This window comes from Hippocampus guttulatus, chromosome 15, assembly GCF_054856545.1.
Source record: "Hippocampus guttulatus isolate MCC_2025c chromosome 15, RoL_Hgut_1.0, whole genome shotgun sequence".
Taxonomy (NCBI): domain Eukaryota; kingdom Metazoa; phylum Chordata; class Actinopteri; order Syngnathiformes; family Syngnathidae; genus Hippocampus; species Hippocampus guttulatus.
The window spans coordinates 1,711,783-1,738,473 of record NC_141275.1 but is presented as its reverse complement, the minus strand read 5'-3'; the positions used below and the strand labels follow the sequence as shown (position 1 = coordinate 1,738,473).

The following is a 26,691-nucleotide window of genomic DNA, read 5'->3' as shown; positions in this document are numbered from 1 at the left end:
TGGTTAATCTATAATTTACTGGTTGTAGCATGGTAACTTTATGAATAAAACATTCCTCACAAGGTGTAGTAATGCTAATGTTAACTGTTGGTAGAACTCATGATGACGTGTGTTAAATTCTTTCGTCAAATTGATAGTAGATTACACATGCATCGTCTTGGGAAGAGGATGTCAAGCCACATCAAGTAGGTTATCACAGTCATTTACAAATCCCACTGAAGAGCACTGGGTAACTGCCAAACATGTATCTGAAAGGTGCTACAACACATTGATGTTAAGTACCATTTCATTATATCTACTGTAAATGATGGCAAGGTTGATGGCTACAGTATTGTCCAACTGAAGTGACGCTTGCAGATGTTATGACGAAACCTGCATCACAAATTAAGTTGTCGATTATTTTGAAGTTGTTATTTGGGTCATGAGTATTTTTTGTTTTACTTTGAAGGACCTGATCCAACTTCCGGTTTGTCCGTTTTTTTTAAAAAAAATATATATACAGTAAATATTCTCTAGTACGGACTCGTGTTTGCGCTGTCCAATTTGTCCCGATAACAGAAATTCCTCATTTGGGAAATGAGCATGGTACATGTCCTTTATGAACCTGCAAGTATGTTGACAAAATGCACGTGTAACAACACAATCAATAAAATACAAAAATATACTGTCCAAAAACTGTTTACATAACAAAAACTGCAATACAGGTGTATCCCCAAAAAATCACAACAGTAAAATACGTACAGTATTTAAATGTTTATTTTTTTCTGTCTTGGGGAAAAAAATTGTATTTTGGATTGTTTTGTTGGATGCATTATTTGGTTTATGACAATGTTTGCCTGCGTGTCATACAGTTTTCTTGCTAGTTGCAAGTAACTGTCCCGTTGATCACCGATGTCTGGTAATTCTTGTGCATACTGAAGGATTTTGTTGCCATTTGCATTGCTTCCTTGCTGGATGGTGGCTTGTCATCAGGAGTTGAATTGATGCCTTGTTTTTTAAAGTTTCGTAGATTTGCGTCTTTCCGACTCCAAGTGTCTGCTGCATCTTTTTAACTTTGTGTCCAGCCTCGCTCAAACGGATGCATTTCACTCGCTCCGCTCCAGTCGTTCTTCTACGTTTCGATGCGATGATCTACACGACGTAAGTGAATAAAGTTAAAATCTTTCGCAATTACAGTAAAACGCACGCCAATAAAAAGTCGCTTACACGTCTTCGTTTCGAATCTAATGAATGAAAACGGCGAAGCGAACACGTTTCTTCGGTCATGTCGAGTGGGTGCTGCTTTTAAGCTAGTGCCGCGTTCTCCAGGACGTAAGTGAATAAAGTTAAAATCATTCACAATTACAGCAAAACGCACGGCAATAAAAACTCGCCGCTGACAACACTTTTAAACATGTATTTCTGTTTCTGCAGAGGGTACATTAACCGACAATTTTCCATCATTGACGGCTTTTTTTAAGAGTTGTAGGAACAATTTAAGGCCGTCCGTCATTTTGACGGTTTGAAAATGGGCCATTAACCACAGCAGCAGTACGTCCTTAAAAATCTAGTGCGGCACTTTAAGAGAGAGAAGCAGAGAGACAAAGAAAAACAATGATGGCTGGATAATAGACAGAGACAGGAAGGAGTTCTTTGAATTGTCATTCCAAGAGTTTAGTACAGTACGTGTTGTGATGAGGGGACTTCTGTTTTTTTACGAACCACGGTCTCGTGGCCAAAACTATTGACGGCCTCGAAATGAAAAAAAAAAAAGGCAGTGCGAGAGAAACCCGGCCCGACCCGAACCCGAAGCAATGATTGACAGTTAGGCCCGATTTCGGGTCGGGCTTGGGCTCGGGCTCGGGCCGCCCGATCTTACCTCTATTTCATGGTCTTCTCACTGCAACGTTTCATGTAAAACAATCAGAAATTCTAAAACTATATAAAGTATAAAAACTGTAACAACATTTCAAAACACATTTGTTATTATATATTTATCTATTTAAGAAATTAAAACAAATAAAAACATCTGCACTGTTTATGCAATTTTCTGTTTCAGTTATTACAGTTTGGTACTGTTCCATATTTATGTTTGTCCATTTTTCCTACTTCCAAGACTGCAACTTCACTTCAGGAAGTTGACTGGATCCCTTCTGCATCCACCATTTAACATTGCTGCCATTGAAACCTTAAACTGTCAGAGGGGCTAACGTTGTGCTTTATCAATGTCGTAATCCAATAATACTGAAATAACAACCTATATTTCCAACCTGCCTTTCCAAAAAGATGAGAAATGTTTCTTCATTTAATACTGGGGTCTCACACTCGCGGGCCACAGGACGCTAATGGACACCTTGTTATATGGATGCTGTAAGTACAGTATTAGCACTATTTCTGTGCTAAATAGTTAGGTCTGTCTCATTCGAAGGCTAACAGCTTCGGAGCACATGAACTATAACTGCAACGTGACCGTGCCCATGGCGCCCACCACCAGCATGAATACTCGTGTTAAACCACGAATACAAACAACAGATACATCAGATCCAGTAAGAGTTGAGTAAGAATTACTTAATATTTTCCTACCTACAATCTTTAGTTTCCTGTAATTGTTACTTGAATCTAATGAATGGGATACATTTGAAATATGAGCAGTGAAATTTACTCACTTAGAGTGAGTGCAAAAATGTGACGAGTCGTTTTTTTCCCAGTGCATTCTTCTCCATGAAGGCTTTCACTTCTGCTCTCAACTCAAATAAAAATCTCTTCACATGTTTCCATTGGGCGGCCCGATGACCAGTAGTTAGCACGTAGACCTCACAGTGCAGAGGTACCGGTTTCAATTCCAGCTCTGGCCTCCCTCTGTGGAGTTTGCATGTTCTTCCCAGGCCTGCGTGGGTTTTCTCCGGGTACTCTGGTTTCCTCCCACATTCAGCACTCCCTGCAACCTGGTTGATGCATTCAGGCATTTGCTGCAAAGGGCCTGCTGATAGATGATGCAATACAGACCTATCGCTTCTTCCACACCCTCCTCTTCTAGTTTTGTTTTGTTTGTTTTTTTAACAAATCCCACCAGTCAACTTTTCCTCCCTCTAATTGATGGCGCTCCATCAGTTGTTATACCGACAAACCTCTTCCATGAAAAAACGGCATTCTCAATTGCATCGCACAGCTGATGAAATATCTCCTGAGCGGTATACTTTGCCAGCTGCGCAATGTCAGTGATATCTATGGCCTCATCAAGAGCGACTGAATATACACTGAAACATTTTGCTGTCTCACATTGTCTGTACTCCACTGGATGAGTCTCTAGTTGATCATAAATGTCACTTGACATGTCACAAATGCACTCTGCCAGAGTGTTGGCAGAGAGGCTGATGTCGCTTGACTGACCTTTCTTTTCTCGACAGACAATACTTGCGGCCTATAACAGGCCCTTTTTTTTTACAAACTCTCTCTCATCTCCCTGGTATTTTGCATGTCTAGTTGTGGAATGATGTTTCAAACTAATTCTTATGCACCGCATCTTTCTCTGTCCAAATAAGTGTCGTCAGGGTGCCCCTGTGCTCCACAAAGACATATTGAATTCCCCACTTTTCCTGAAATTGTCGGTGCTCATCACTCTGAACTACAACACGGCTTTATTTTTAAAAATAAAATCACAAAGAAGACAAATCAAAATTTTCTTCTAGAACTATATCACTTTAGCCTCGACGCAGGATGACCATTGTTACTTTATTGGACTGTAACATCATTATTTCAAGTTTCTGGGGCTAGCTTAGCTGACTTAGCCTTGCTTGCTAGCCGCTTCGTCGCAAAGCAGAGATCAAGTCAACGGAAAGTGTGGTGGTTTTCTTGGAAAATGCGCCCAAGAAAGAACAGCGGAGAACGAGGAGCAACTTTGTGGGGCAAAAGAGGAGAGCGATGCTGTTTTTAAGAAATCTCGATTTGGCTCACACAGAGCAGGTTTGGTAACTTTGAGTTCTTACTCTATAGTCCACAAACTACCGGTACTTTTTTCGCATAAAGCTTTGTTTTCTGTCTATAGTGGCCAAGCCAGCTGCCACGATTTTTCACACTTGCACATGCTGCAAAGGTCAGTTTCAAAATAAAAGCCTTAAAAGACATTGGTGACCATGTATTACCTAAAAGATTTCTGCGCCTCGTGGAGATCCACACAACAGACATTTGTAGCAAAGTCAACTGTTTCTTCAACACAGGATCTGTCCGGCACGTGTTTTTCAGTTAATACTGTATGAAAAAAATATTTTGTTGACCGATAATTGTCTGCCTCATTGAACATGCTCACATCCTTCTGCAGCTGAAAGCAGGGCTCGATTTTTCGTCTTTTATTGGATGTGATCCTGAATAAAAATGGGCATTTTCCATTGTGTCATCAAATATGTGATGTAGCCATATGTATTGTTATTTGACACTGTGTGTGGAATCACCGCTCATGTGCAGACAACGGCGCTAAGTGCTAAGCTAGTTACAAATTACCTCTGTTTTTAAGGCAGGGGTGACCAATACGTCGATAGCAATCGACTAAGAGCCAGTAGACTGGTCCCAAGTCGACTGCGAGCAGTGGGAGGAGGAAAGAAAAGATTTGTGTCTTTGTGTCTTTAGGTTTCATTTATGTTCTGGCGCTCAGGCTGTTGCTCGTCGTGGCGTGCATGCATATGTGCGTGAGTGTGTGTGTGTGTGGGGGGGGGGGTCTCTTTGCAGTAGCACAGTAAAAAAAATTGGCTCTTAGTCTCTGACTGGTTGGCCACCCCTGGTCTAAAGTCACTAAATATGAAATAAGCACTAAAACTTAGTGCCTTATGTCATGAATATTTGAGGCCAGTACCACTTTTGACTTATCCACTTCTCAAAAATGGAAACTGTCAGACTCTGTCAGTCTTTCTGCAAATAACCATGGCTAAAAAAAATATTTATTAAAAAAAATCACCACCAGGGATGGAAAAAAAATACCATCAATAACAAACTGCTCATGTCACATCGTGAATAGTAATCTGAACTCATCTGGCTCTCCTAATAACCTTCTTTGTCAATATAAACCGGATAACCATGTGTGTTTGTCTTCTCTTATCTTTCAGACATCAGTGAAAATGCTTGTCCTGAGCGGCTGGATGCAGAGCCCTCTTACATTAAACAGGAAGAGGAGCAGCAGGGCCATTACATTAAAAAAAGAGGAGCACCCTTGCACAAAAGTGGAGGTGGATGAGCCCCCGGACATCAAAGAAGAGGAGGAGGAGATGGAGGAGGAGGTTGTCTGCAAGTTGCCATTGACTGGTGTCCCTTTGAAGAGTGTAGATGAAGATCAAAGTGGGGCAGAGCCTCCAAGCAGCAACTCCTGTCAACGTATGACAATACAAGACAATAGAAACCACTGGGGACAATCAAAAGCAGATGGCCTGTTAGCTCCACTATCATAGGATAAAAAGTCTGATAGTGATCTGACACGTCAAACTAATAAAAAACGCTGGAAATGTTCTCACTGTGGCAAAACGTTTACATATGAGTCGTTTGAAATTACACGTGAGAACTCACACTGGTGAGAAACCGTTCACCTGTTCAGACTGTGGCTGGAAATTCTCTTGTACGGGAAACTTAAAAAGTCACAAAAGAACCCACACTGCTGAGAAATCTTTTGCTTGTTCAGATTGTGGCCAAAGATTCTCTCAGAAGGGTGTCTTAAAAAAGCACGTAAGAAGCCACACTGGTGAGAAAACTTTTGCCTGCTTAGTTTGTGGCCAAAGATTCCCTTGGAAGGCAGTCTTAAGAAGGCACGTAAGAACACATACTGGTGAGAAACATTTTTCGTGCGCAGTTTGTGGCCAAAGATTCGCTCAGAAGGGGCACTTAACAATACACACAGGAACACACACCGGTGAGAAACCTTTTGTCTGCTCAGATTGTGGCCGAGGATTCTTTCAGAAGGCTCTTTTAAAAGTCATACAAAAACCCACACTGGTGAGAAACTGTTAAGGAAATATTCCGCTAGAAGTAGTAGTAGAACATTGTTGAGGAATTTCATCTTGCTATGAGAACTATTGACACTAGTCTCTGTCCTGAACATCTGCTGAAGTACTTAAAACAAAGAATGTAGTGTGAAGTTTAGATCCTATTTTCACTTGGTTAATTAACAGCCCCCCGAGGGTTTTCTTGCCTCCACCACCTCGTATAAATCCCTGAAGGCTGTCAAGTGCCCTCAAAGAGGAACCCTAATCTCAAGATCTGTGACCAACAGCAGTGGTCTATACTTTGTCATCATATCAAGATCGAACTTTGCTTGGCCTTCTTTGTCTCTACTTTTTACGTAGTTAGGTTTAATGGTGATGGTGTTATTCCTCTCTGTTAGTTGTGTTTGTTCAGACACTTGAAAGGAACAATGTAAAATGCTGTTGAAGGTATTTCCTGCTCACTGTTTTTACAATCACCTTTAGTGCCCTCGAACCCCACCACTTTAGGGCCCCCCTCCACAGGACATGTTTAACATCAAAAGAGGAACTGTTATCTCAAGTATCTGTGTTCCTGCCATCACACCAAATGGTGGGTAGTGGTGGTCGGGTCTCACCTCACCGCTCCCAACGTCTTCCAGCCACACCGGGTCAGATGACATGTTACTTTCTTTGTTTCGGGGATTTGCATGAGAGGCGTACCTCCCCGCCTCTCATTATCATATTGTCTCTATATAATCTCATGAATGAGTTTCTTTGGGGCTTCCGAAAGAAATCTGAAACTCTCAGAAGCCCAAATCGATTTGTGTTGTGCTGTGATAAACTGAAAAAGTACGACGTGGTGTTGGGTCTTTATTCCACCTTACAGAGGTATAAAAGGACTTGTGTCCAAGGAGAGCAAGAAGCAAACGAAAAGCTGACTCTCCTCAACAGAAACCTTTTGCCTGCTTAGTTTGTGGCCGTAGATTCTCTGAGAAGCAAGCTTAAAAATACACACAAAAACACACACTGGTGAGAAACCTTTTTCCTGCATCGTTTGTGGCCGAAGATTGTCTGAAAAGTCAAACTTAAAAATACACACAAGAAACCACACTATCGAGAAACCTTTTTCCTGTTCAGATTGTGGCCAAAGATTCTTGTTTGTATTTGGCTTGAGTTGTGATTTTTAAATGTAGTTTGTTTTAATTAGTTGTCAGAGAATGTTTGGTCATTTGTATTTGTCCTTGTTTTTCTTTTTTCTTTTCAGACTGTGTATGGCAATAAATAATGTACAAAAATAATAGAGATGGATCTGTATTTATTAATAATAATTTAACAAGCACTGATTGCCTCAAGAAATGCTGTTATCTCCCTGCATGATTTCATTTGTTCAAATGATTGAAATGCTTTGAAGATACAGTTTTCCGGGATTGTCAGAAATGAGGGAAATTATGAAGGTTTGTTTGAAGTCAAGTGTACTAACAAAGCATTAACCTCCATGTTATTATTGTTTGGGATTTTATTTTTGAAGTTGGCCAATCTGCACGATTGACTTGTCTATCCCTAAAATTCAACATTTTCACGAGGATTTGGTAAAATATACATACTCCTCACCGCGCCACAGCCAAACCACGAGCAAAAGAAATTTGAGGGATTGACTTTCTCAAAACCCTGAACTGCATAGAATCACATGTATTTTTCTTTTACATGATAAAACAAAATGCTTTCATTTAATTGACATCATTTAACTTGCCATCTCAGCCTCTGGGCCTTGAGGTCACTTGGTGGTCAGTAAAGAAGGAGTAGTCAACAAATTATTTTGACGGACTGAAAGGCGTCATGATGCTGTTCTTGTGTGTGTCCAGCAGGCGGCAGTGGAAGGCTTCTCTTCCAGCGTTCACACCTGCTGCCAAAGTCATCATCAGGATTCAGCTATGTTTTTAATGACTGCCAAAATCATATCTCTTGTCGGATTATTGACATTGTCGCTGCTCTTGCTCACGCGTTGTTTTTCCTAACCGCTAGATCGCGTCATAGTCATCCTTTTCCCTTAGTTCCACGTTTTATAAGTAGAGTCATTGTTTAGTCATTTGATCTTGCTCTTATGATTAGTTAGTGCAATTGGACTCAAGTCATTTCATTTCTATCCTCGGATTAATATTTCCTTGCCTATTGCAAGCGCTTTTTTGTTATTGTGTTGTTTTTCCTGGTTCTTGTTGACCAGCGATTTCTGTTTATACCACGCTTTTGTTATTCAATAAAAAAAATTGTTATGCGGTTTTGTTTCGTGTCTACATTTGTAGGATCCGATCGCCATTTAGTTTGTTGTGAACTATGATATTTGTAGATTCTGAGTTTTCTCAATAAATAGAACTATTAATAAAAGTGACCCTCAAGCTTGTCCCCGACCTCTTCTTTAAAAAAAAAAAAAGAAATTATGTCTGAGCAGATTTCTGCATTTCGGAATATTTTCTGCGCAGCTGCTTATTTTATGTGTTGATTGTAAGGATGCTCTGTATGAAATGGGAATATCTGTTCAATCAAAGTGGAAAACTTAATAATGACAAAAATAGATTAAAGTTTCCGAGAATTCAAACAAGTCTACTAACTTCAATTCAAAATTAGAATCCCAACAAAACTCCCAATGAAAAGCGTGATAATTATCGATCTGATAGAACATAATTTCATAATCTATTTGTGCACAATTTTGACCACTTTCATCACCCTTTATTAAAACCAAGTGCTGATTTATCAAACTTTGGAGCTCCATTCGTAGTGGTATTAGATTTGGAAATGAAAAAAAAAAAGAGAATTTATCAAATGTAAGTAATATAATAAATCATTTGGAAATAAAACTTGAAAAATTCACCCGTGAATCCACTTGGGCCGGAAAGGGAGGCCCCTCAAAACATCCACAACCTCCTCCAGGGTGATTGGCGTGCCAAGGAATTCCATCTGATCAACAAGCGACTCAATGTTTGATGTATGACATTTATTCACAATCACATTTACACTTGCACATCCAAAATGACTTCATATGGACATCACTACATTATACAAAGTTCATGCAGTACTGAAAGTAATTTAGCACCACTGTGAAGCCTCCAAGAGTCTTAAAGAAGACACAAAGACTACAGTAATGTATTCGTGTGATGTCTTGAGAATTGTGGGACTGTTTTTAAATGTACGCTACGTGTGCAGAGGTTTTTTTCCCCTCTGGCTCAAAACATCCTCCCATTAACAGAATGGTTGGAGTCTATCGTATTTTTTGGCCTCCTCATATTCCCGACTGTTTTCCTTCCATATCTAAGATATCGGGGCGCTGAACAGCGACCTTCCACACTCGTTCTGTCTGGAACCATGTCAGTCTTGTCGATGTTTCTCTGAACGGGTTGTAACTGGGAAGTGAATTCCTTGTGTGTTTCTTGCATACATGGTCACTAAATCTAATTCTGATCAGCAAAAACACAACATGGTACACAGAATATAATAACATAGACCGTTGTGAATAAGTGTAATGGAGTGATACATGATGTTTATTAAATTATGACAGTAGTGACCCAACAGCGCACAGTATGGCACCAGCTTCCCACCTTAGCTCAGACAGAGCTACGAGGAAGTCGCATCTCGTTGATGGTCCACATTCATTCATAATTTTCTAAGAATATTTCACATTGTTTTTCTTTTTCTATTGTGTGGTGTGTTAAATTACTCCCGTGATTCGTTCTGAGTCCACATTGCTTTTTGTATTATTTAATTTACGTTTTGTCGAGTAGAAGTTTTTACACGTTGAGTTAATAGAAAGTGCTTGTCTGTTGCACAGTTATGTCCAAGATCCAATGCGACTTCACCATTGCTCCCGTCATACTGTGTTGCAGAGTGTCATTAAAAGAAAAGCCAAAATTCACCCAAGTATCAAGTGTTCTTGAAGCGACATCGACATGGCGCTAAAGACTGCCACAATCTGTCGTGACACTCGTCACATAAGTATGATGGTAAATCCTCTCTGTGTTAAATGTGTACGTTTGCATATCAAGCTTGATTACAGCGTTCCTCACCAGCACACTTGTGTCTCTTGACCTTCTCCTTCTGATAAATTTTTTGGCCACAAACTGAGCAGGCAGAAGGTTCCTCTGCAGCGTGGGTTCTCGTGTGTATTTTTAAGCTTATCTTATGTGAGAATCTTTGACTGCAAACGGAGCAGGCAAAGGGTTTCTCTCCAGTGTGGGTTCTTGTGTGTATTTTCAAGTTAGTCTTTTGAGAGAATCTTTGACCGCAAACTGAACAGGCGTAAGGTTTCTCACCTGTGTGGATTCTTTTGTGTATTTTTAACTTTGTGCTAAGAGAGAAGCTCTGACCACAAACTGAGCAGGTAAAGGGTCTCTCACCAGTGTGGGTTCTTGTGTGTATTTTTAAGTGTGTCTTTCGAAAGAATCTTTGACCACAAATTGAGCAGGAAAATGGTTTCTCACCCGTGTGGGTTCTTATATGACTTATTAAGTTTCCTTTAAGAGAGAATCTTTGGCCACAAATTGAGCAGGAAAAAGGTTTGACACCAGTGTGTGTTCTTGTGTGACTTATTAAGTTTCCTCTCTGAGAGAAACTCTGGCCACAAACTGAGCAGGAAAACGGTTTCTCACCAGTGTGGGTTCTTGTGTGACTGATTAAGCTCACGCGCTGAGAAAAACTCTGGCCACAAACTGAGCAGGTAAACGGTTTCTCGCCAGTATGGGTTCTTGTGTGGCTCATTACCTGTCCCTTCCTCGAGAATCTTTTCCCACAAACCAGACAGGAAAAAGGTTTCTCTCCTGTGTGTGTTCTCATGTGTTGTTTTAAACGGCTCTTATAAGCATAGCTTTTCCCACACTGAGAACACTGCCAGTGTTTGTTTTCAGTGAAGCATATCAGATCACCTTCAGACTCTTCATCATCATCATCATCACAATCATGATCATCCCCATGAGTCGCATGTGACATGTCATCACTATCTGACAGTGGAGCGATGAGGCCGTCTTTTTGTGATCCTCCATGGTGGTCACCATCACCGTCTGTTGTCATGCGTTGACATGAGGTGCTGCTCGTAGGCTCCACCCATCTGCTCATCTCACTTTGACATTGATATTTACTCTTCAAAGTGATGCAAGTTGATGGTAACTTGCAGATAGCCTCTTCCTTGATGTAGGGGGGCTCGCTTCCCTCCTCATTATAGTTGGGAACCTCTTCCTCCTCCTCTTCCACCTTAATGTCAGGGGTCGCTGGCTCCTGCCGCTCCGGCTGAACATCTTCACTGATGTCTGCAAGACAAAAGAAGACAATCACGATATGATGGTTTGTATTTGGAATCAGGGGTGTACATAAGCGGTGCGCCAGTGCGCATGAGCACGCCAACTTGAATATTAAGCTCTAAGTCAAGTCTCTCATCGTGCTTTTGCGCATGAGAATTTCGCAACTCAGTCAGCATGACTGCAGTCAGGCTATGCAACCTCCGATTTAAGTCAAGTCAGCCGCCACAGCAATGGCTTCCAAAGACCAACTTCAAAATTAACGTCAGATAAATCGTTGCGATATATCCACAGTATCACTTATTTCGTATTTATGTTGAAGTAGACACTTGTAGCGGGTGGCACAGTGTATGAACAAATCGTCCCAGCTGGCTTGACTACATTCATCGTAAAATGGTGGGCACATGCAAGAGAACCGACCTTCGGGTGAATTGACTTTCATCAGGATTTCAAAAATAGAGTAAAAAATAGACATGATGTCACAAATTCAAGTTCAGAAATGTGGTGTTAAAAGGGGCTGAAAAAACATTAAACAAAAAGTATTTCGTTACATTTTTCAAAAATGTAGTACGACCTTCGGATTACGGATGAACAATTTCAGGGTGAATCTGGATTTTTCTGACAGATATTGGGATTGCGAGTCAATTTAGGATTTTTTTTTTCAAAATGAAGCTTCAGCTGTTAATATTTAAAACTACGACAGAAAATTACATACCATCAAAACATATACACATAAAGAAATGACTAATAACATTGGATGTACAAAAAACTTTTTTTAAAGAAAAATGTTTCAAGTTTTACATTCGTTTGCATTTTGATTCTACATAAATGAAAGATCGTATGTAAGTTGTTTTGTGTATTTATGCCATGTTTAACTTGCCTCATATGCAGACTGAAAGGGGAGCGATATGGACTAAAATTCATATCATGCTATAAATTGAATCCATTGACAGTAACTGCACCTTTGGGGATATGAAATTAAGCATAAATACTATAATGGAAGTATGACAGTTGTTTGTTTTTACTTCCTGTCTTGAAAAGATTCTTACTCAGTTGTCGGTGACGTTAATGGTACGAAAGGTTTTAAATGATTTATGCTGGCCACATTTTTTTACATCGTAAAAAAAACTGCAGTTGAATTAGGGGTGTGTGGACTTTGTATAGCCACTGTACAAAGCAGCTTCCTCACCTTGCTACTTTTTTAGTAATATGCATGCATATTGTACAATAGTATTGTAGTTGTATGTAATAAAGTTTGTTTCTGTGAAGTGTTTCAAACTCTTCTTCAATGTGCCACCTTTGAACTTTGGGCACCAGCCGCTCCAAAGGTTTTAGCATGCCCCTGGCTGACACCACGACTTTACTATGTTGAAATTGTTCACAATATCTGAATTGTCTGAGATGCAAATCCTCCCCCTTCCCCATCTTGTTTATTGCCTCAGTCATTTCGGTATTTCACTCGATGCGAAATGAGTTCTAACATTAAATGGCTTTTACTTCCTCAAACAAATGCAACAATAAATAAATAATTTATTCAAGATATTCTAAATTGCTTTTGAGCACGCACACTCTGCAGTATTCTGTCAGACTCCGAAGATGTCAATCAATCAAGACCACAACTGCGGATGAATGTACCGCTCCCAATTATTATTTGTTTTTAAACATTGCTTCATCATCCAGAGAATGAAAACCCTAACAACACTTAAAATCAGAATGTGCTTTCTCGACAAGTGAGAGTAGGCCAAAGAAGTGACCAAACCTGCAGTGCCGAACGCAACTCTTGGTTGCATGTTGCAAATGGCGTCCACCAGTTGAAATGGTCGCTTGTTTTCCTCTTTTGGTCTACAAAACTCCTCCTCACACTCTGCTGTCCTTCTTGAGCTCATTTTCCCACGATAATCGTAAAACTTTACGCTAACACTTGATCTTTGCTTCGCGATGTGTTGATCACAAATGCCTCTCTTTGTTTGTGGCTAGCAAGCTAAACTAAGCTAAGCTAATCGAGGCCGAGTAGCTTCGACGTGCACCGAAACGATTTAACACAGACACAGGAATTTTTCAGTCCGGTGAAGTAGTGATGGACGACTTGCATTGAGGCTTCTGTACGCTCATTCGGTCCAAATTCGGAATGATTTGAAAGCGCGTGTGGTTACGTAAAATACGAACGAGAACGTACGTTGTGCTCCACGAAGGCCCACTCCACCAAAAGAGGTCAACTCTCGTGATGCATTTCAAAACAAAAGTCCCCTAATATTTGCATATTTTATTTCAATACCCCTTATATTATATCACGCGCATATGCACAGAACAGGAATGAAGATATAGCGACTGACCATTAAAAAAACTTATTATTATACGACCATTATTGTTTGATTATAAAAGTCAAATCTGTCATTCCATGAAGTTTGACTTAATCGTGTTGCCGTATATGGTCCGCTGTTGTTGACGTTCTGCTGACAGAACTCCCACAATCACACGGGCTTCACGAAAAAAACAACCAAAAATTCTCAGTACAAGTGAATACACTGAAACCTCTACGCAGGGCATGAACTCAATTCACTAAAAGTCATGTCAGGTCCACGTTGATTGTTTAAGGCCTAATTTAGCTTCCTTAGCCTAGCTTGCTAGACGGTAACAAAGAGACGCGTTTGAGATCAACGAATCGCTCAGCAGAGACCCAACTGTGAGCAATAGTGATGTGTCGTTCGCGAACATCACATCACAAGAATCCATGGTAGAAGAGGGAGGGGAGGGTTACACACACACACACGCGCGCGCACACACACACAGTCACACGCACGCACGCGCACACACGCACGCACACACACGCGCACACGCACACACACACGCGCGCACACACGCACACACACACACTTATCCACCAATAAAATATCATTTTTGAGCATCCCACTGTTCTTCTTTGAACTTGTATATTTATTAGAGCTGAGAAAAGAAATATGTGCAATTGGCGGGCGATCAATATGCACTACATAATTTGTAGTCAAAGACAAAAAATATATGAGGTATTATGTGGGTCCATTTGAATTGTACTTTTCATCTTGATAATTGATTATTTAATTTCATCTTGATTATTTAAGTCATTCAGTACCAGTCATTTTCAAACTCTTTCAGAAAATTGAAAAAAATATACATAAATACATGGGATTGAATGTGTGGAGTCTGAAAAGACATATAAATCTTTGAGAGTGAATGAGTTTTAATTAGATCATTAACTCATTTAATTAACCACTTGGCAGGTCTTCATGATTTGCAACACCCCTCCACCATAACCCTTTGCACTCCCTAACGCTTGAATGAAGTGTTTTTATTCAAAGAGTAGAACAGTCAGGGTACGTGTTATTTATACTGAGAAAAAAATATATAAAATCATACGGTATACATTTATGAATTAATGTTTTAGTGCAGTAGTTTCTTAATATGAAGTAAATCAACACTCAACAGGCATGACGTGGCACGGAAGACAAGTTGAGAAATGACTTTGCATAGAAGTCAATCACTGACTGCAGAAAAAGCGGTAATCTCTCAGTGATAATTTTACAGTTTACCGGCAGCGAGTCCCAGGGACTCGCTGATCAGAAAAGTACGAGTGCCATTATGGATTGAGAGAGTCCCAAATTTCGAATTCTGATAGGGTCTACTTATTCAATTGCATATGATAATAACACAAACAACAACATATACATACAATGATAGACAAATGCTGCAAAAATATAAATAATTCAGGAGCAGGCCTGAGGATTTCGGAAATTCATGGTACCCGTTTTTCGGTTCCGTCGGATTACCCAACGGGAAACCACGATTACAAATGTTGGGTTCCGTAAACGTTCATCATGGGAACCCATTTTTCTATTTTGACTGATACTTGATAATCAAGAATTCCGAAACTCAAAAGTATAATGTTTCAAGGGTCAATGTTTGAAAACGATGCATTAACAATGAACATTACATCAACAGCTGTGTACTCCAGGTTTATTCCAAAAAATAAATGGATCAAAAACTGGTGTACTCATGTGGCATCATCAGAGTATTTTTTCCAATCTCACACTGCAAAGATTAATTGACTGGTAATCATTAATACAGGTAAGTATTGATGTGGCTTGACATCCTCTTCCCAAGACGATGCATGTGTAATCTACGATCAATTTGACGAAAGAATTTAACACACATCATCATGAGTTCTACCAACAGTTAACATTAGCATTACTACACCTTGTGACGAATGTTTTATTCATGAAGTTACCATGCTACAACCAGTAAATTATAGAATAACCAATACGGTTTCATAATATTTTTCACAGCGATTAGCCTACAAATCTAATGACCAATTTGCCTCGTAATCGTGCCTTGCGTCGTATTTCGCTCTCGCGTTCTGTGCCTACGTCACAGGTGAGTTTAGTGATACGCCCTTCGGACGATTCATACGAAAAATCAGACAAGCATTCCCATTTCTTAAATATCGTAATTAGTAGACCTTGGTGAGTTTTTTTTCGCCGCCATCTCAAACTTTCATCCACGCGATTCCTCAGTTTGCGGACTAAAATAACAACCCGCATGCGCACATAACGTCATCTGTTGTGTCCCCCCCCCCCCCCCCCCCCAACACTGAAAACAAAACAAAACGAAAGTAAATTAGAAGAAACACACTCACACACCACATCACATCACAAACACACATACAGGCGCAGTGAAATCGCGTGCATCACACAGTCAATTCAAGTACGGTAACTTTTATAATTAAACTATTTTTCGGTACCGTGAAAATGACGCCACTGAGACGACACGCTACCGGTCACGATTGTTACTGTGAAATCCTCAGGCTTGCCGTAGTTTTTTGTTTGTTTGTTTGTTTGTTTGTTTTGCCTGAGAAATTTCCTTGCGTCCCAAAAACGCACATTGTTTGGAACTGTGCGTCCCGTGGGAAAATTATGCGTCGAGAACGCGGGACGCAGAGGTAACGAGATGGCTGAATCTCTAACCATTCTCTGAGTACTACTATTATTACCACTACCACTAATACTACATTAATGAATACCTTCAACTTCACAAGAATAATAATAAATAATTAAATCAACCATGATTTTTAAACTATGTATTATCAATATTCATTATTCCAAACATGAGAAAGCATTCAGCAAACATAACTGGAATCGAGCAAAAGGACTCCAAATCCCAACGGCCAAACCCGGAAGTGAAGTGCCGACATTATTGACTCCAGCTGTAACGCAAATTACTTGGTTCAAACAAACATTCTAGTGCGACCGCACAAACGTGACGACTGTGCAAAAATAACTAAATAAAAGACACCACTGTTACCGAAAGGCTTACATGCTATTTAAACTGCCGATCGCGAACGCAACAAACCGTGATTGAAACTAACTGTGATGCTGCTCTTTACACGTTGCGCTATCACATGTTAGTGACAGTCCCGCCCCTTTAAAAGCGACATAGTTGTTCCAACAATATGGGTTTCCTCCAATGAAATTTAATAGAATCTTTCATGATTCTTGCGGTCCTTATACAAGGGATTTGAGGCTCTAATCCTTCATTGTGTCTGAGGACCGGCAATCCAAGGCCAAGGACTTGACTCCCAAGGCCAAGGACTTGATACTAAGGACAGGCTCGAGAAACACATCTCTGGCACAAACACCTGGACTTAGTGATGGGTCCATGCGGCCTCATGAGGTGTGTCGACACAATGACACACTGTGTTGATACTGTACTGATACTGTGTCGCTGACCACTGCCACCTGCTGGACCTTCAAAATCCCTGCAGCCAACCCACTTGACAGACTGAACAAACTGATTTGATGATGACGTGTATACAATGCACTACCTCACTCTATTCACAATAGCCACAAGCGCCATTGTTTATGTTGTTGTTTATGCTGTTTATATTGTTTATATTGTCTATACTGTTCAGATTACATGTCTTTTTTATACAGTGTAGCTGCTATCCTTTCTTAGCTGTGTGTGTTTAATGCACAGCACGTTTGCATGCATGTATGCACTGAGGATTGAGAGGAAGAAATTTCATCTATGTTGCATGTCATACATAAAGCATATTTGACAATAAAGATGACATTGACCCTTGACAATATCATTCACACCCATGCATTCATATTGTATCATTCATTGTGTTTCAATAATGTTAACATCATGTGAATGAGGATGCTTGTGGGCTTTGTCTTCACAATTTTTTTATTTAGAAAAATAAGATGCTCCAGTGTTTTAAATTTCATTCTGTTGCGTTTAATGCATGCTATTTCCCCTGTTGTGGAGAACACACACACACAATGGAATAAGACATGTCAAAAATCCGAGAGGCACTTGGAGAGACAAGGAGATTTTAATAAATACCTTATTCTCCAAAAGGAGATCAAAATGGCTCTACACGGCGGACAATTTGTATTTGTCCGGAAGCTGCTCCATAATATGCACGTACTGTAGCAACGTCACACGAGTGAAGCACGTCTCAGCAGTCGATAGTCTGCTGCTCTCTGCTGTGAGCGAGTGAGCGTGAGCACATACTCGCGGCGCCGACCCAACCCACGCCACATATTAAGCTTTGAACTACGACAACAGCTAAACTAGCCTAGCCGATGTAATGATGGTCAGCAGACAAGGTTTACGTTTTATGTGACTTTTAATAGCAAGGTGGCAGAGTCATCAAACATGCGGTGTGCTCACTCGCAGTCACTTTCTGGAACTCCCCCTTATAGGCGGGACCTCTCAATCAACTGGAGTATGACGTACAGTACAAACGTTCATAAAGCACTTCTCATATAATAATAGCCTATTATATGACAGACGACATGACGCTCGAAGTCAGACGGACACATTTTTTCTGATAATCAGTGTGTTTTCCGTATTGCCCAAACATATATTTTTATTCGAGCGAGGGTGAGGTCTGGCTTGTTTCAGCAATCGGCATCGTGTCGCCAGACGCACTTCCTTACGATACACTGTGCGGGCTTTTGCTGCGTCAACGCCCCCTGCACTGAGTCGACGCCCCCTGGACTAAGTGGCGCAGCTTGGACTGTGCCAAGCAGCCGATGCAGTCTAAACTGCACCGGTGCAGTTCACGTGTCAATTAGCAGCCTGGACTGTGTCAACGCAGCCGATGTGTCAATTAGCAGCCTGGACTGTGTCAACGCAGCCGATGCAGTCTAAACTGCGCCGGTGCAGTTCACGTGTCAATCACGTGACGTAATGAAGCAGCACATGCACCGACACGTGGTTTGCTCTGTGAGCCCGGCGCATGCGTCAACGCATCGGTGTCGCTGGACCCTACTTCTCACTCAACCAAGCCACCCCACCCGGTTACACCTTCATCGACAAGCCTCGCCTCACCAGCCAAGGTGGTGGGGTGGCATCAGTCCATAAAACAGAGTTTAAAATCAGCTCTATATCCACCTCACCCACTGAGTCCTTTGAACATATCACCTTCAAATTCCCTGGTCCCTCCCCCCTGGTCATTGCTGTCATTTACCGTCCCCCAAAATTCAACCCATCATTTTTATCTGACTTCTCCGATTTTGTCACACAGCTCTCACCTATCTCACCTTTCACTCTGCTCCTTGGCGACTTTAACTTCCATATGGACAACACCAACTGCAAACATGCCTCTGAATTTCTTGACCTTTTGGACTGCCTTAACTTCATTCAACATGTCAACTTCCCCACCCACACCCACGGTCACACTCTGGACTTGGTTTATTCCACCGGTCTCACCATTGAAAAACTCTCTAGCACCAACCTCAACATTTCCGATCACCTGGCTATCACTCTGGACCTCCACCTCCCTACCCCCATTCCCAAGGAAAAACGCACCGTATCATTCAGAAACCTCAAATCCGTTTCCCCAACTGACTTTTCTACCTCCGTCCTCAACCACCTGTCCATACTACCTCCTCCACTGTCCCATGACCGCACTGTTCTCACCAACTACTACAAAAGCACTCTCTCCTCCTGTCTCAATCAACTCTCCCCCATCAAAACCAAATCTGTCTCCTTCACTCGCTCAGCCCCCTGGTACACCTTAGAACTCCCCAAACTTAAAACCCGAAAACGCCAGCTAGAAAGACTCTATAAAAAATCCGGTTTAACTGTTCATCTCCTCGCCTACACCTCACAACACTGCCCCACTGTCCCAAGGTGTTCCCCAGGGTTCTGTGCTTGGTCCTCTTCTCTTCATTCTCTACCTTCTACCCCTCGGCCAAATCATTCGTCATCATGGTCTCCAGTTCCACTGCTACGCTGATGACGTCCAATTGTACATATCCACCAAATCATGTACCCCAACAACTGACTCCACCCTGTCTAACTGTCTTTCAGATATCAAATCCTGGATGCAAACAAACTTTCTCACTCTTAACTGTACTAAATCTCAACTGCTTATAATCGGTCCTCGGTCCCTCACCCAAACAACCTCCAACTTTAACCTCACTATTGACAATTGCACCCTGTCCCCCTCCTCTCACTGTCGCAACCTCTGTGTCCTTTTTGATAATAATCTCTCTTTCGACCAACACATCACCCAAATCACCAAAACTGCTTTCTTCCACCTCAAAAACATCCGCCCTTCACTTTCTTTCAACGCTGCTCAAACCCTCATCCACGCCTTCATTACCTCCCGCCTTGACTACTGCAATAGCATTCTCTACGGTACAACCTCCAAACTCCTCAATAAACTACAGTACATCCAGAATGCCACCGCCCGCCTACTCACCCACACCCGCACTCGTGATCACATCACCCCCGTCCTTAAAAACCTCCACTGGCTCCCCGTTCCCCAGCGTATTAAATTTAAACTGCTCCTACTCACCTATAAAGCCCTTCACAATCAGGGCCCCTCCTATCTTTCCGACCTTCTTTACTAATACACTGGTTCCCGCAATCTCCGCTCCTCAAACACAAACCTCCTCGCCATCCCCGTCCGTGACCAAGCTCAAAACCTGGGGGGACCGAGCCTTCTCTGTCGCCGCCCCCACCCTCTGGAACGCTCTACCACAACACATCGGCAACTGTACTGACCTCCAATCTTGAAATCATCTCTTAAAACTCATCTTTATGAGTTTAAAGACACCTATAATGCTTTTAACACCTTTTAATCTCTTTTACCTATTTTGCTTTTTGTTCATCTAAATGTGCTTTTGTAAATTATGCATGCTTGTTTTAAGTGCACATTTTTATCCTGTGTTTTAAGCTCTTGTAAAGGAGTCTTTGAGTGTGATGAAAAGCGGTTTCAAATAAAATGTATTATTATTATTATTATTATTAACTTTAAAAACACTCACAAGAACCCACACTGGTGAAAAACCATTTTCCTGCTCAGTTTGTGGTCAAAGATTCTCTCATAAGACAAGCTTAAAAGTACACACAAGAACACACACACACATACATACAATACATTTGACAATAAAGTTTATCCAATCCAATCCAAACACATGGGTGAGAAACCTTTTGCCTGCTTGGTGTGTGGTGAGAAATTCAATCAGAAGGGACACTTAATTAGTCACACAAGGAAGCACACTGGTGAGAAGCTTTTTACCTGCTCAGTTTGTGGTCACAGATTCTCTTGTCAACGAGACTTACAAAAACATTCAAGAACTCACACTGCTGAGAAACCTTTTGCTTGCTCAGTTTGTGACCTAAGATTCTCTCAGAATGTTCAGGTCAAGCAACACAAGTGTGCTGGCAATAAATGTAGAAATCAAGAAGCTTTAAATGAAAATAACAATGTTTCATAAACCACTTGAAGATCTCATCTGCGCATGCATGAGAATCAAGTCAAAAAAATGAATAAATAAAAGGCGACCGAATGAGGAGCAGTTTTGTTTGATAGTTCATAAGGCGTAGAAAAAACGGCTGCCTCCGCCGCCGTCCTCCTCCGCCCTCGGTTTTTACTCGGCCCGTAGTGTTCATCAAATAGTTCGCTGAATTTTTTTGATACATCAATGGATGCTATTTGCTTAACATTACGGTGCGAGCATGCGACTGTAACACACAAAACGCGGTTTAAACATGTCATCGGAGATCGCGGCCGCCGCCATGTTTCAATGTTGTTGACAGACGACAGGGCAAACGACGCATGCGCTCAACGTGAATATCGCGAGAGTTTGCACCGATGTAAACCTACACAAAAATGTAGAGGGTTTGAAAAAAATGCGGACCGTAAAGTATTTTTTCGACGTAGAAATTCTCGGTCGGTCGGGTTACCCGAAACACTACTTTTTTTTCTACGCCTAAGTGTATGCCTAACTATACACCTTAAAGCTTGCATGTATTGTTTCACAGGATTTAGCCCTAAGTGACCAAGCGACAAGTGCAATCGGATTTTATATGCTTGAACGTTGCTTTAAAAACAAAAACAAAAACAAAAAACCCCCACCACAAAACATTGTTCATGGTCCGACCAATGTTTCGTAGACTGGTAACAATCTGTTCCATTCCTGCCTTGGTGTTAGCCTACGATTGGGCCAAATATGCACTGCTTCAAAATTTGTGTGTGTGGGGGGTGGGGGGTGGTTTTATCGTCTCGAAACGCTTCTGGCAGATAATTTCAAAGCGAGAGGTAAAAATTTCCCATTAAAAGTGTCAGAAGTGCCACCAAAAAGCTCTTCATTTCTGTGTGCTAACTATTGGAGTGGTTGTTAAATTTTATCTGGATAGACTTATTAATTGTAATACAGTCAAACCTCGGTTTTCGAACGTCTCTGTTCTCGACCAAATCAGTTTTCGACCAAAACTTTCGAGTTTTTTATGCCTTGGATTACGACCGAAAATCGGTTCTCGACCAAACTGAGCGCACATGAATGCACCACTTGACTCCTCTCGCCTTCCTTACACGAGGAAGTGACGCTTCCTTGTGTAGCGTTCCATTGTGAGCAGACGCGTTCAATAAAGATTTTTTAAATAACATCAATAAAGCGCGTGTTTTGGTTTTCGAACAAATCGGTTTTCGAACAGCCTTCTTGAACGGATTATGGTCGAAAACCGAGGTATGACTGTACTCATTTTCTGTTCAAACCCTAATGAAGTTCCACCCAGACATCTGTGAAAAGTCTCCTGCACACCTCAGAAGTCCTTTGTGTGTTTTACAGACTGTGCATTGCACATTCATGACTAGCATTAGCTTCTCCTCACCATGTTCTCTCTTCTTGCTCTGTGTGTGTCTCTGCATGCTTAGCGATAACTTAGCATGCAGTTATCGCTAAGCATGCGATAACTAGCGATAACAATCACTAAAAGGGGAACCTTTTAGTGATTGTGCTACCTGTTAGGAAAGGCAAGGATTAGTTTCTGTCGGGGTAACGTGCCTCGTCAAGCGATGAGTTAAGCACAAAATCGAGGGAAGGGAATTGGAATGGTTTAAAGTCCTGGGACAAATTCCTAATTCGAACGCTAGAGGGGAACAGAGTGAACCAAAAGACAGTGAGCGCCAGCTCCACAAATCCTGAACAATAAGTTTCAAATTAATAAAATACAGTATCGGTTAAGAGCGGATTCCAAAGTCAATGCTCCGTGGAAAGCCTTACAAATTAATTGCAGAATTCGGTAACTCATAAGGAGTTAGCCAAGCATGAAGAGAGGTTAAGGGAACAATGCATTCCTTTCCTTTCCTTTTTATCATTCTTTTTATTTTTCCAGTCATAGTAAGATGGCATTATATTGGAACGAAGATATTAATTAAATGCTTAAGAAATGCTTTTGAAACCGCTTTGAGTGAAGAATATTACCTTGTTACTATTGCTTTCTCTCCAAGTAATGGCATATGATGTGCAACAGAAGTTAATGTTTAATGCCTAGTGCCTACAGGAGAGAAGTGTAAGCAACATGTTTATGTATACTGTATACATTATAACCAGGGACAGAACATTCGAGAACAACATGTGACTTTTGGTCAGAGGTGGCCCCCTCCGTGGGGGCCAGAGCTGATAAAAAGGGATAGATTGCAAAATCGCAGAGCAGAAGGGCTGAAGGGCGAGGCGAGCCCTCTGAATAGCGCTCGGTCTCCGGAGGAACTTCCCCTTTTTGACATCCGCGCTCCGGCGCCCGGGAGGCTTCCTCCGCCGAGTTCTCCTTTTTCTCCCTTTTTCTCCCCTTTTGAACTTCCCTAAAAATTACTCCTTAGTTTCGCTTTTATGGCGGATCTCTCCCTCTTTGATTTTTACTCGAATTGGATTTACCAAGATGACCCCCGTATTGGATTCTTACAGAGATTTTATCCGATGCAGTGCATTTTTACTGCAAACGGGAGACCTATTTTTGTGGAGTCTTGTAAAATTCCTTACAAGAACGAGCTCGACTGAAGCCATCACAGAATGATAAGAAGGCATGACCCACGAGATAAATAGCGTACTCCGGAAATTGCAATATAAAAATCATGCTGATAAAGATAACGTTGTCGGTTAAGACTAAAAGATTTTTAACAACCTTCAAGGATTAGGCAAGTTGCACCTCGGGAGCATTTCGGGACCTGATCAATCTGCGAAAGGCGCACCGATGATAGACAAAAGCAAAAAGTATTAGAACCGCATTTATTCGATGATTTATTATTTTAAATATTATTTTCCTCTTATTATTTTTCTTTACTCTATTATAATTCTTTGAGACCACCTATCTATCATTTATATCCTTCAATAATCTCTTTTACCTATCCTTTAACCCTTTCGCCTATAACCTAAATTGTTTTTATTATCTTGAGATGACCTGGATAAATGTACTCAATAATAAATTTTTTGATGTTCGTGATTACTGTTGTGAAATCTCAGCGACTGGCTGGTTTGCATCATGTAAGAATGAATATTAAAAACCTGTTGATAATACACTTAAGCCCGTGTCCTCTCTTATGATATTAAAAGCGTCACCATCACACCCTCCATCTAAAAAAGTGTGAACGCCGGTAGGCTCTACCATCAGGGCCTCCATAAAATTCCATCGATACGAAAGAACGAAGAATTGTGTTTTACTCCGGTTTTAGGTTATGCCCAAACATATCAATACCCACCCTAACAAAGCTGAATGACTGTAACAACGGTGATTAAACCTTAACCTAGGTGTGATACCAATAGCATCAGCGTAAAATATGATGAGAGTGAGCTGCCGTAAAAACGAAGCGTTCGCATATTTCTCCGACTCTGAAGATAGCAGTTACTCGTCGGGGACAGACGGAACGGATGAAGACCGGTTGGCTTCGCAAAAACAGTTTATTATTATTCTTATCATTAACTCATTCACTCCCAAAGACGTTTTTAAACGTCTTTTCAGACTTGGTCTAGAATTGGCTGGTACTGAATGAGTTAATAAAGAACATAGGCGATTCTCTCTCTGTCATGATTCGGTTTAGGGACCAACAGGTGGCACCGTAGGGCTCCCCCGGCAGCTGCACACCTGTTGGTCATAGGGAATTAGGGCTTTAAAAGGACTCCCAGCCCGAACACTCCGTGTCGGGTCATTGTTTGCTCTTGGCTACTGTCATGTTTGTTTGCTGCAATCAGGTTTGTTTCAGTCATGTTTTGGTTGCTGTTATGTTTTATCTTCAGTCATGATTTTTGTTTGCTACTTTGGACTTTGTTTGCTTAGGATTTAGTTTTCTGTGTTTTATCAATACACTTCTTCAAATACACCCTGCTCCTCTCTCCTGCCTGCTTTTTGGGGTCCACCACCACCTCGCAAACGTGACACTCTCAGCGGTCAGTCCGCCATACGGAGGATGGGGGGGGGGGGGGGGGGGTAGAGGGGAAGCGCCGCTCCGCCTCATTGCTGGTTCGCTTTTCTCTCTCTTTTGCCCCGTCTGACAATAAGCCCATTACCGGGAGGGCCGACTCTCGGGAATGGTGATCAATCTCTGGAAGTGAAAAAGTCGAATATGATGTATGAGGCTTTTTCATCTTTTCAAAGTTCCCGGTTCGATTCCCGTTGCTGACATTACTTAAAGGAGAGGATCCGTTATGTGCAAAAAGTAATTGTGCGGCCCAAATTAGCTTGGCGTGTAGCGTTTGCTCTTTGAACTAGCTCGGGTCTGGGTAGTGTGACCTGTCCACAGTAGCATTGGGCTTGCTGGCATGAAAGTTGATGATCCCAAAATCATGTTGTCGGCGATGCCAGTTTCGAACCGAAAACGATACATCATTCACCCATCACATGGATGTACAAGGACCCAAGTAGTAACTGATACAAGAAGACAAGTGGAGACTGAATTGCTTGGAAATTTTTGTGATGTTAAATTATTTTATTTTCATATCCTGTTTTGGTGATGTTGTAATGAGTGTCTTAAGCAAGGACAAATTAAAAAATTGAAGTGGCAAACATAAATACAGTCTCCATTTAAAAAAATGTGTTGTATGTTTACTCGGTTGGAATTCATCTGATATTTAGACTTGGTTGATGATTTTAATAGTGCTGTCAAGCGATTAAAACATTGTGAGATTAATTAATTATAATTTGTAATTAATTGATCTAATTAATCTATATTTTAATCTCATGTAAAAAGGGCTGAGAAAACCCCTATTTTCATTTTAAATTCATTACATTATTGTTATCACTCAGGTCCTCGTCCTCCCTCCACCTCTCTCTACCCTCTGCCCGTCTCAGTACAATGGGGTGCAGAGCCTTCAGCCGCTCTGCCCCCAAACTCTGGAACTCACTTCCACCCAATATTCGTAATATAGACTCTCTTTCCACTTTCAAAACCCACCTATTCAGACTTGCATATCCACCTTAGATCTTTCTCTTCTTTGTTGATATTTTATCTGTGGTTTTATTATTTACTCTTGGTTGTATAGTGTCCTTGAGTGTTGTGAAAGGCGCTTACAAATGAAATGTATTTTTATTATTATTGTTATTATTATTATTGAGGCAGATCAAAAGACAAAAGAAAAGTGGCATTCTAAAGTCTTTGATTGTTTGTAAACAGACTTCAACAGATGCAGTCCTATGCATTCACTTGCTGCTGGAGTTGAGACTAGGCCCAAATCCTACCTGCAACCTTTAGTTTCGACCACCAGGATGAATATCTCCCAGCCATCTCATTACCTCTGCGTCCCGCGTCCTAGACGCATAATTTTTCCCGCGGGACGCACAGATCCAAATAATGTGCGTTTTTGGGACGCAAGGAAATTTCTCAGTCAAAACAACAACAAAAACTACGGCAGGCCTGAGGATTTCACGGAAACGATCGTTACCAGAAGCGTGTCGTTTCCGTGGTGTCATTTTGACGGTACCGAAAAATCATTTAACCATAAAAGTCACCGCACATGAGTTAACTGTATGCGATCAAGTCTCTCCTGTGTGATCAACGTGATTTCACTGTGTCTGTATTGTTCGTTTGTGGTGTGGTGTGGGAGTGTGTTTCTTCTAATTTACTTTCGTTTTGTTTTGTTTTCAGTGTTGGGGGGGAGGGGGAGGGGGGGGGGGACGGAACAGATAACGTTATGTGCGCATACGGGTTGCTATTTTAGTCCGAAAAC

General features: G+C 41.3%; 1 protein-coding gene and 1 long non-coding RNA gene across 2 annotated transcripts; one reads left to right on the top strand and one right to left on the bottom strand.

Moving 5' to 3' along the window:
* Positions 1-1,050: 1,050 nt before the first annotated feature.
* Positions 1,051-7,219, top strand: LOC147193435 (uncharacterized). Its single transcript, XR_015102998.1, has 2 exons — positions 1,051-1,140; positions 5,076-7,219. It is a non-coding gene; the product is annotated as an uncharacterized LOC147193435 (long non-coding RNA).
* Positions 7,220-8,889: 1,670 nt separating this feature from the next.
* Positions 8,890-13,902, bottom strand: LOC147193434 (uncharacterized). The gene is made up of 2 exons (XM_086130477.1): positions 12,960-13,902; positions 8,890-11,212 (listed from the first exon to the last, which is right to left on the bottom strand). The coding sequence occupies exons 1-2, from the start codon at positions 13,084-13,086 to the stop codon at positions 9,951-9,953; spliced, it is 1,389 nt and encodes a 462-aa protein (XP_085986603.1). The 5' UTR covers positions 13,087-13,902; the 3' UTR covers positions 8,890-9,950.
* Positions 13,903-26,691: the final 12,789 nt, after the last annotated feature.